This window comes from Gigantopelta aegis, chromosome 8 (genome assembly GCF_016097555.1).
Source record: "Gigantopelta aegis isolate Gae_Host chromosome 8, Gae_host_genome, whole genome shotgun sequence".
Taxonomy (NCBI): domain Eukaryota; kingdom Metazoa; phylum Mollusca; class Gastropoda; order Neomphalida; family Peltospiridae; genus Gigantopelta; species Gigantopelta aegis.
This window is the reverse complement of record NC_054706.1, coordinates 45,222,428-45,234,727: the sequence shown is the minus strand read 5'-3', so window position 1 is coordinate 45,234,727 and position 12,300 is coordinate 45,222,428. Positions and strand designations below refer to the sequence as shown.

General features: G+C 36.2%; 1 protein-coding gene across 7 annotated transcripts in view; it reads right to left on the bottom strand.

Annotated features, from left to right (window-relative positions):
- LOC121378326 (unconventional myosin-XV-like) overlaps window positions 1-12,300 on the bottom strand; it is a 164,235-nt gene that overhangs the window by 84,294 nt on the left and 67,641 nt on the right. For all 7 annotated transcript variants that reach the window (XM_041506439.1, XM_041506441.1, XM_041506442.1 and 4 more), the window contains 7 exons: window positions 12,055-12,164; window positions 9,638-9,712; window positions 3,676-3,876; window positions 2,831-2,894; window positions 1,752-1,865; window positions 777-938; window positions 157-273 (listed from right to left, as the gene is read on the bottom strand). In XM_041506439.1, the coding sequence (XP_041362373.1) occupies window positions 157-273; window positions 777-938; window positions 1,752-1,865; window positions 2,831-2,894; window positions 3,676-3,876; window positions 9,638-9,712; window positions 12,055-12,164 (843 nt within the window). The remainder of the gene's footprint in view (window positions 1-156; window positions 274-776; window positions 939-1,751; window positions 1,866-2,830; window positions 2,895-3,675; window positions 3,877-9,637; window positions 9,713-12,054; window positions 12,165-12,300) is intronic.

Genomic DNA, 12,300 nt, shown 5'->3' with positions numbered 1-12,300 from the left:
TGTCGTTAAATAAAACATTTCCTTTCCCTTCCCTTCTTAGAACTCCTGTCCATGCATTTTTAGACAAGTATACTAAAAAAAAAACCCATTAGACTTTCCAGCTGAATTCATAGCTTACATTAATAAACCGTTATAGAAGCTAGTATCACAACTTACTGTGACTTTACTGACGAGAGCCTGTTTGAGCCAGTCTTCAGAAAGTCCCAGCAGGTAGGCAATCCACTTGATCTCTGCATCACTGCCTAGTTCCACTGTATCATGGTTGTCAACATTCTGGTACAAACACAAACACCTTGTTAAAAACAGTCTCATTTCTGTATCATTTTCTAGAGTGTGTGTGTACTTGGTTATACATATTCTGTAAGAGAGTTTGCATATACTAGTTCATGGAATATATAAGCGTTAACCCAAAAAAAAACTATTTAAAAAACATCTCAATTCTTTATCATTTTCTATAGCAATGATGTGTGGGTGGGGTAAATGGTACAACAAAGTGTGCAAAAGATAGAAAATATAAGCGGAACTCATACATGACAAGCCTGTACGCAGGAATTTTAATTTGGGGAGGGGTGCGAATTCCTCATGATGGGACCAACAATGGAGGGTGGGGGGGTGGGGGAACTGTTTATTTAACATTATCTAAATATGATACCAAAAATGTCGACCTTTGGTAATTTAGGGGTGCATACCTTAATTGGGTTCAAGTATGAAACTTAGAAATGTAATGAAATTAACACCCCCCCCCCCCCCCCCAAAAAAAAACAACCTTGACTCACGTTTACTGATTTGAAGTAGATGTTTCCCACATGCAGGACAGAGGCCAGAATCTTAAAAACGGTTTCCTTTTCATCTTTCTTGAAGTTGAGAATTTCCATGGCAGACTGCACTTTGCGAAAGTTTTCTGTTTCATCACGGCCTGGGATGCTAGTTGTGTCCCCCTGAAGTAAATAAGAAAAGTATAACAAAAATGTCAACCGATATTTAATGGTGTAACTACATGTATAGCAGCAGTCCAGATTAGTAGTTTGAGGTACATGTGTACATTTTACACTGTATGATACAAAAGAATGGAATGTTTATTTATTTTGAAGACACTGTGGCTCATTTAAAATATTTTGGTTTTTAAAACAGGGTTATTTTCACACTTGGTCTAGAGTGAGAGAGGAAAACTGTTGCTGTCACATAGACTATTCTCACTGACAAGCAACAATGGAACTTCTAACTGCACTTTCCTCTAGCCTTTAAATTGAAGTTTAATGTTCCATTCGAGAGGTGTTGATAGGGATGAGAAAAACCTGCGGCCACCAAGGACAATTAATTCTAAGTTATATTCTGACTCTTTTACAATACAACCAGTACCACACAAATCGTATATCAAAGGCTGTGATATGTGCTGTCCTTTCTGTGGGAAAGTGCATACATAAATATTGCTTGCTTATTATAAAAATGTAGGTAGTTTTCCCTGAAGACTATGTATCAAAATTACCATATGTTTAACAACCAATAGCCAATAATTAAATAATCCATGTGCTCTAGTGGGGTCATTAATTTTTTTTTTTTTTTAAATTGTTAAACTTTTTAAAGAGCCCTACCAGCCATGGATATTTTATGGATAAAATCTTTGGTTTAAGGCTGGCATGTTCTGGCTTCATATTACTGTACTGGAATAAATGTGGCAGAGAATTGAAAACAGTATTTGTTCTCTTGTTTGTGGTAATGTGTACTGAATTAATAAAACATGTAGCTCTTACCTGATTGAGGTAGAAATATTTGGAGGACGTTTGAAGGCCAAATTGTGACTTTTGTTCCTCAGTCAGAGATTCCAGCATCTCATAGAATATATGATAGTTCCTCTCATCTGGGGCCTGAAACAAACAAGTGACATTAAATTATATTATGATGAAACATTTATTGTCTGTCCCAATGTAATTATGAAATGATTTTAACTCCAGGTATGCACCCTCTACAAATCCAGAGTGTCTTTAAAATCCTGTGTATTTTAACAGATCAATTTATTCTTTTTAATATGGAGATGTTGCATCTTGATTGACTATAGTTCCAATAAATATTAACAACAATAATTTCAATGTTTTGTGTCTCAGCAGCCCCATTTAGTCCTGTGGTAAAGTTAAGCAAACCATTGGTTGGACAAGACTACTACCATCACTTAGAGCTCACTCAATTCATAGTTTGTTTTTATCATTCAGAAGTTCCAAGTAGTTCAGCTTCAAGGACAGATACAAAATATCTGGAATGGGAGGTGCAACTGGCATTGGTTTTTAAGGGACCCTCTTCCATAGAAAATTACCGTTTGACTCATTTCTACTGTTTTATTTGCCGTTTAAATTGTCTGTAAATGTATAGCAGTATTTGTTAAACTCATTTTACATTGAAATGGAAGGTGACATGCGGTGAGTGTGACCCTCCACCCTGTGAACCAACTAATGGGCTTTAAGATGTCACTCATTCAAGTGTGTGTACTGTTCCTTGAAACTATAAAACCAGCCTCGGTGGTGTTGTGGTTAGTTACATGTGCTACAACAGCTCGCTCTGAATATGCACATCAAGCCCTATGACCTGACCTGACCTGTCATGGTTAAGCCACTGGTTATAAGACTGGTAGGTACTGGGTTCACAGCCCAGTACCAGTTCCCACCCAGAGCGAGTTTTAATGACTCAATGGGTAGGTGTAAGACCACTACACCCTCTTCTCTCTCACTAACAACTAACCCAACGAGCTTGAACCTTAATTGGATATAAGCACGAAAATAAGTTGAAATGAAATGAACCATAAACAAAGCAGCATGCTTTGTACAGGAACTATTGTTACCTGAGTTACAATGCGAGATTTCTCCAGTAAGTACTCTAAGGTCCTAGCACCAACTATTGAACCTCTGAAAGAAAACAAAAAAAACAGTGTAAAGAAAGTTTAAAGTTTGTTTTGTTCAATGACACCACTAGAGCACTTTTTGTTAATCATCTGAATGTTAAACATTCTAACACATTCTATAGTGAAACTCCTCTAAACTGTACACACTCAGGACCAAGTAAAAAGTCTGGTTTTAAGAGGTATCCGGTTTAGAGAGGTTCTCTTCTGTACAGATATTTAAAAAGGGGCCGCGAAAAATGTCTGATTTTGAGGGAATTCCGGTTTACAGAGGGTCCAGTTTGGAGAGGTTGCACTGGAAACCTGCTACATTTTTCCATTAGCAGCAAGGGATCAGTCTTTTATATACACTTTCCCACGGACATAACAGCTTATACCACAATATTTGAATACAAAACTATAGTCCATCCCATCCTACAAAAATGTTTTTTTGTAAATAAATTTAGTTTAGTTTGACGTAAGAAGAAAAGTAAAAGTGTTTTGGAAACAACAAATTTTTAAAACTATTTTTGTGTGCAATTTAGAAAACAATCGGCTCAGAAATAAATAGCTTGTAGTAAATTGCATAGTATGAAAAAGGCATTCCCTGTGGGAAGGACATTGGTAATGTCATTCATAATGTAACAGTAAAAGAACTGTAATACTATTTAATGAAAACCTTCATGTATTTACCAAAATGACTTGAGCTATCATTGCATACCATTTTGGCATTTCTGAATGATTCTAAATGAGAATTTGCAACAAAGATCTGTACTTTAAGTCAATGAACCAATGCCAGTAATACTTACTCTTTGAAGAAAACCTCAATGTATTTTCCGAACCGACTTGAGTTGTCATTGCGTATGGTTTTGGCATTTCCGAACGATTCTAGAAGAGGGTTAGCCTCGAGGATCTGCTCGGTGATGAGGTTGTTTCCGGACTTGTTCACGGCCGCCAGGTACTGCATCACCAGCTTCGTGCTCTCAGTCTTACCAGCTCCACTCTCACCACTGTAACATAGCAACAAGTCAATAGATGAAAGGAATGTTAATTTTTGTTGCATAACACTTTGTAAAATATCGGAAAATATTAGTGAAGTTTTTATTATATAACATTTACATACTTGATACTTTCAGTCTTTCACTCTCATCAGCATAACATAGCAACAAGTCAATAGAAGGAAGGAAGGATTTTTTTTTTTACAAAACATTTAGGTACTTTGTATTCTCAGTTTTATCACCTAAAATCAATAAAATAAAAACACGAACATATACAAGTGATGGGTGTACACACACCCCTTCTCAGAAACAAATGTGAACCTTCTACTACATAAAGTAATGTTTTACTACTGGAAGTACACTTTAAAAAATATATATATTTACCGACTAACATACATGTATGCATCCTGTATATAAAAGTCAACATCAGTGTATGGATGATAAGGAAAGAAAAGCAATGTTTGTTTAAAGATTTCCTTAGCACATTTGTAAACTATGCCTACTGGATGTCAACATACGATTATTTTAACACTTTGTAAAGAAAAACGAAGAAAAAAACCTACTTCAGCCACATAGGCTACTCCTACTGATTCGGTAACAAGGAATCTTTTATATGCACTTTCTCACAGACAGGACAGTACATACCATGGCATTTTATATACAGTCGTAGGGCAGTGGTTGAGTATGTACAGGTATTTTTTAAAATAACTATGTGATCAGTCAAAATTGACTTTGTGCTTGGATGTCGTAAAACATTGTTATTTTCCCTTTCGGTACTGGGATATGAACTCAGCAGCTAACAGTCTTATGGATGAAGGATTATATTCACTGCACTACTGTTGTTACTTCATTTCATTTCATCTTATTTTCATGCTTATATCCAATTAAGGTTCAAGCACGCTGTCCTGGGCACACACCTCAGCTATCTGGGCTGTCTGTCCAGGACAGTGAGTTAGTTGTTAGTTAGTTAGTGGTTAGTGAGAGAGAAGAGGGTGTAGTGATCTTACACCTACCCTCTGAGCCCGTAAGAACTCGCTCTGGGTTGGAGCCGGTACCGGCCTGCGAACCTTGTACCTACCAGCCTGTAGTCCAATGGCTTAACCACTGCGCCAGAGTTGAAAATGGGCAGAATTTTGAAAATAGCAACGAGTAAAAAAGTTAATAGAGGACATTTAACACTTGAAAATGATGTCGTTGATAGGTGCACCACAACCACACCAGAATGTCAAACCAAACGAGACCAGTGGTATAAATTAAAACTGATTATGGGTATTAAACTCGCTACCATTCGGGACAGAAATATGATACAAAAAAAGGAAGCTTATTTAATATCTTATATTTATAACATTTTAAATATTATTAACACTCTTCCATTTTTTCCTTTTTGCTTCTATATTAATTTCTGAATGTGCGACAAGTTTTTTGTCACTTCAATATTTGTAGAAGACCAATCGAGATTTTTCATTTAATTATTATAGTATTGTGTTCACTAATTGTAACATTATATGCATAAATACATGTAGAATGATTTTTACAGTATACTCCCAGGTACACGTATATAAGAGTGTTACACATGGTATATTAATTAGTCACTGTTTACATTTTACAGTATACTCCCAGGTACACGTATATAAGAGTGTTACACATGGTATATTAATTAGTCACTGTTTACATTTTACAGTATACTCCCAGGTACACGTATATAAGAGTGTTACACATGGTATATTAATTAGTCAATGTTTACATTTTACAGTATACTCCCAGGTACACGTATATAAGAGTGTTACACATGGTATATTAATTAGTCACTGTTTACATTTTACAGTATACTCCCAGGTACACGTATATAAGAGTGTTACACATGGTATATTAATTAGTCATTGTTTACATTTTACAGTATACTCCCAGGTACACGTATATAAGAGTGTTACACATGGTATATTAATTAGTCACTGTTTACATTTTACAGTATACTCCCAGGTACACGTATATAAGAGTGTTACACATGGTATATTAATTAGTCACTGTTTACATTTTACAGTATACTCCCAGGTACACGTATATAAGAGTGTTACACATGGTATATTAATTAGTCACTGTTTACATTTTACAGTATACTCCCAGGTACACGTATATAAGAGTGTTACACATGGTATATTAATTAGTCACTGTTTACATTTTACAGTATACTCCCAGGTACACGTATATAAGAGTGTTACACATGGTATATTAATTAGTCACTGTTTACATTTTACAGTATACTCCCAGGTACACGTATATAAGAGTGTTACACATGGTATATTAATTAGTCAATGTTTACATTTTACAGTATACTCCCAGGTACACGTATATAAGAGTGTTACACATGGTATATTAATTAGTCAATGTTTACATTTTACAGTATACTCCCAGGTACACGTATATAAGAGTGTTACACATGGTATATTAATTAGTCACTGTTTACATTTTACAGTATACTCCCAGGTACATGTATATAAGAGTGTTACACATGGTATATTAATTAGTCACTGTTTACATTTTACAGTATACTCCCAGGTACACGTATATAAGAGTGTTACACATGGTATATTAATTAGTCACTGTTTACATTTTACAGTATACTCCCAGGTACACGTATATAAGAGTGTTACACATGGTATATTAATTAGTCACTGTTTACATTTTACAGTATACTCCCAGGTACACGTATATAAGAGTGTTACACATGGTATATTAATTAGTCATTGTTTACATTTTACAGTATACTCCCAGGTACACGTATATAAGAGTGTTACACATGGTATATTAATTAGTCACTGTTTACATTTTACAGTATACTCCCAGGTACACGTATATAAGAGTGTTACACATGGTATATTAATTAGTCACTGTTTACATTTTACAGTATACTCCCAGGTACACGTATATAAGAGTGTTACACATGGTATATTAATTAGTCACTGTTTACATTTTACAGTATACTCCCAGGTACACGTATATAAGAGTGTTACACATGGTATATTAATTAGTCATTGTTTACATTTTACAGTATACTCCCAGGTACACGTATATTAATTAGTCATTGTTTACATTTTACAGTATACTCCCAGGTACACGTATATAAGAGTGTTACACATGGTATATTAATTAGTCATTGTTTACATTTTACAGTATACTCCCAGGTACACGTATATAAGAGTGTTACTCATGGTATATTAATTAGTCATTGTTTACATTTTATGGACTCACTGAATTTTCAAAACAAAATTATGGGGTATGTACATGTACCTCTAAATCTTTGAACCTTTTCAAAAACCTGTGCATGTATGTTAAATAAGTAAGTCAGTGTGACTTAACCAAACTTTGTACCTGCAGTATTTAAACAGCAAAATACCTTATCATAAAACAAATACAAATCCCTCCGATCAATATCAGTATATACATGTATGTGTAGGCTTCAGAATTGCCGATACACTGACACATGATCCCCAAGCAGATCAAGATAAAACACAAGACGTTTGCACTGTAGTCGTAGTCAACTGTGTACTTTATTTGATAAAGAAAGCTAATTGTAAATTCAGTTCCTGTTATCAGTATACACAATGTGTTTAAGAGATACTGAATAAACTAGTTTCCCATTTCAGTAGTAATTTTATGTTCAATTTCTGATTCATTTCAAATTATTTTCGCGCTTATGTCCAATTAAGGTTCAAGCATGCTGTCCTGGGCACACACCTCAGCTATCTGTCCAGGACAGTGGGTTAGTTGCTAGTTGGTTAGTTGTTAGTGAGAGAGAAGAGGGTGTAGTGGCCTTACACCTACCCACTGAGCACTTATGAACTCGCTCTGGGTTGGAGTTGGTACCGCCCTGCGAACCCTATACCTACCGGCCTGTAGTCCGATGGTTTAACCACTGCGCCACCGAGGCCGGTTTATTAATTTCTGATAAGAGAAACCAATCCTTAATTTTATCAGTCACACACACACACACACACACACACACACACACACACACACACACACACACACACACACACACAGACACAGACACACACAGACACAGACACAGACACACAGACACAGACACACAGACACACACACAGACACACAGACACAGACACAGACACAGACACAGACACACACACACAAATAATAAAACTAAAAAAAAAAAAATTGGAGATATGGCAAGACAATGAATGAACATCTTAATGTTCAACAAACGCGAGCACAAAACAATATATCAGTTATATGGAAGGAAAAACACATCAATATAAAAACTTAAAAACTGTTTAATGATATAAGACTCAATAATGCCATTGAATCTGCATGAAGCTGCACCAGGTAAACTCTTAAGTTAAACCTAGAGCCTTTTTAAAAAGTATTCTAGAGATTCTATAAATTGTATAAGCTATTTTTTTCTTTCTCAGTACCAGTAATATTATACACACTTTCCCGCGACAAACTGGTACACATAGCTTTAAATCAATATACAGCTGTGTATATATAAGCACAAAATTACTGACAAATATTCAATGGCCATTCACTAATAATGTGAAAAATCATTAACAGCCATTCACTTCATAAACTGAAACTACTGAACGAAATATTAAGAGCCGACAATGAAGTAATACTCTCTTCACACTAATTTCCACCATTATCAAACAGTATGTAGCCGTGGAATTTGAGCTGTGATAAAAAAAAAAAAAAAAAGCAATAAGGAAACAAAGAAATATCACTCCTTTTGTGTGATATCCCGGATACGATGTTTGTGTTACTGAACGATAAACAGTGTGTGGTTCTCATGATAAATCCACTCAACAAAAAGCTAAAGGAATGGCCGGTGACGTCTTGTGTTATTAAAACACAATCAATAAAATAGTTAGGATCTTACGTAATGTGAACAGTGAATGTAAGCATGATACCTTGTGGAGTAATTTCCACATAATATGGTGTTGGCTTTCCGGATGCTTAAACTTGTATATACTCACAGAAAAAAAGTTCCTATGCATGCATTGTATAAGGAATATGTTTAATAGTAATGAAGGAAAAATCGAATCATCTTCAAGAAATTATGTTTGGTGATTTGTAAATATTATAAGATGACTGGCACAATTACATGTACATGTATGTTAATGTCACCATGTTTGTCAACTTTCAGACATTTACAAACTTTGCAGTTGGAATGTGTCCATTGTACTGGGTTAAAAGAAACTTTTTTCTTTGAGTATATATGATTTAAAAAAAAAAATTAAAGTTAGAAAATTATAAAAGCCCAAAAGACCATTCTGACTTGGAAATAATATCGAAATTTCGATTCTGCTAATTTAATTGAGTTTATTGGTCAGGTTCAAACAACATTCAATGTAAATCAATATTCCTTGTTTATTTTGTCCTGATAACAACATGCTCACTGAATGAGTCTGATAACAAATTGTCAGCAAAAACGTTTTTTCTCAACAGCAAACTATTATGAAGAATTTTGTCTAACAGCAAATTAGTAGTAAGAATATTTTTTCAAACGTTAATTTTAAAAATTATTTCCTATGTGTCAAACTTGTGCCTGCACTCACAGAAAAAATATGTAGTACATGTATGTGCAAGGGAGGGTTGGGGGGGGGGGTGGGTTGTGGGCTTGCGGGGGTCCAACCACCCCTGCTCAAGGAGAATTTTCTTATTTACCAGAGTAGCATGACTCAATACTCTAAAACGTTAACTCGCCCAACTGCAGACCCTCCCTGAACAATGAAGTGAAAAATTACAATGAATATCTGACCTGATGACTAAAACCTGGTTTTCTGTATCCTTGACCATCTTGCAATATGAAGAACTCGACACAGCAAAAATATGTCTGCCAAATATAACAATAAAAACAATTTTAACATTTTAAGCACTTTAACAAATGGTAATAAATATCAAAAACATACATTACAGTAGTAACAATAATCAGTATATATATATTCATTGTACCTAAAATTATAAATAAATATAAGGACTATTCTAGAATAAATCATATGGGGGGGGGGGGGGGGGGGGGCACCACCCACAAAATAAAATTTAATTTAATGCAGAGGTATAATGGAAAATATACTTCAGATACACAAATCATAAAATAATATTGACAATGCTTTACTGCCCCCACCCTACATCACCCCCATATCTGAAACAGCCCCAAAAGTCTTATATTCTAAAGAAACATTGAGAGCTAGGTTACTAGCTGACACTATAGAGGCTACTCCAGCCAAATAACAGCAATGGATCTTTAAAATCTCACTTTCCCACAGATGAGAAAACACAAACCACATGGCTTGTATAATATTCCAGACATATGGAACTGAATGGGATGAGAGACAAAACAACAACACTATACACTTCACAAAGGGGGATTGATCCTACTACCCACTGCACCTCAGGTGAGCACACTGCCCTCTGAGCGATATTTCATCCTCAGTTGATATGAATTCTTGGAAAGAAATCATCAGTATGTAAATAGGCAGAAGACATGCTGTGAATTGTTGTCATGTTTACTGGACGGCTAGAAAAATGTCTGTTAAGTGTAATGTGATCACAGTTTGCCACAGGTAAACAGAACTATACAAAAATCTAGTTATAAATCAGAAGTGAAGTTTCAACAGGATCTGGAGTCAAGGGGGACAACTCTGGTCTGCCTCAACAAGCAGCAGCAGCAGCAGCAGCAGACAGCCTTGAAGGAAGGAAGGAAATGTCTTATTTAACGACACACTCAACACATTTTATTTACGGTTATATGGCATCAGACATATGGTTAAGGACCACACATATATTGAGGGAAAAAACCCACTGCCGCTACTTCATGGCCTACTCTTTTCAATTAGCAGCAAGGTTTTTTTTAAATGCACTATCCCACATACAGGATAGTACATACCACAGCCTTTGCTATACCATTTGTGGTGCACTGGGAGGAACGAGAAATAACCCAAAGGGCTCAACGATGGGAATCGATCCTATCGATCACGCATCAGGCGAGCGCTGTACGACTGAGCTACGTCCCGCCTGCAGGCAGCCTTGAAAGCCAATGTTTGTTCTGAAATTGTACAAATCCCTTGACAACATGGCAGGTGAACGAAGAGATTGGTAGACCACACCGGGGTCATCCACACAAACAACTCAACATGGCTAAGTTGAAACATTGTTTTTCCAGCCATGTTTGTTCTGTGGAGGAAGCACTCGAAAACTTGTTGAAAGAATGTGCTGCTACAAGCATGCCGCGATACACTCACACCAAATGCAAGAAAGTCTTGGAGGGTTAGCAAGATCACAGGGACGAGACGGCAGTTCATGCACACCATTGTAATTCTGAGGGTAATGGTGAATTTCAAAAGCCCTATATCATTATGCTGGTCTTTTAAGTGAATTTGGATACATGGGTAGATAGATATTCTAATGAATCAAAACTGGATGAATGAATGAATAGGTTTTGGTGAGTGGGTGGATGGATGGATGGATTGATGGACAGACGGATGGCAGATTTGGGTGGGTTGGTGAGCGGAATGGATTTGGATGGGTTTTGGTTGGACAGATGGATGGATGAATATAATGAAAACTTTATAGGATAGACAAAAGATGGATAGATGGATGGATGGATGGATGGATAGATTTTGGTGGATGGATGGATGGATTGATGGATTTTGGTGAGTGGATAGATGGATGGATGGATTGGTGGATGGATGGATGGATGGATAGTGGATGGATGGATGGATGGATGGATGGATGGATGGATGGATGGATGGATTGGACGGATGGATGGACAGATGGATGGATGGATGGGTTTGGGTGGGTTGGATGGATGAATGGATGGATTGATTTTGGTGGGTGGATTGATGAATTGATGGATGTATGGATGGATGTATAGACTGATGTTCAATAAATAATTACATAAGTAAAAGATTTTAGTTCTTCTTATTTGATGAACAACTGCACCACTAGATGCATGGAATCTGGACTGACGGATGAATGAACAGATTATCATGACGGACAAATGAACAGATTATCATGATGGGTGAATGAACAGATTATCATGATGGATGAATGAACAGAATATCATGATGGATGAATGAAAAGATTATCATGATGGATGAATGAACAGAATATCATGATGGATGAATAAACAGATTATCACTGAGCTAACTGCTGAGAGACCATCAAGCTACTCACGGTGACAGTGAACCAAGCGCCTGGCCCTCGTACTTCTTGACCATGTCGAGTCCGTAGATACTGAACATCTTGTACGGGTTGACTGCCACCAGGATACTCCCAGTGTACGTCTGAAATATAGAATAAAAATACACATTAAGTTTCAGTATTAAAGCGACAGACCCTAGTTTTTAAACACTGTATACATATGTTTTACTATTAGAGCTGTTTTTGATACCTGAAATCAGTCGCTAGTAATATTTTATT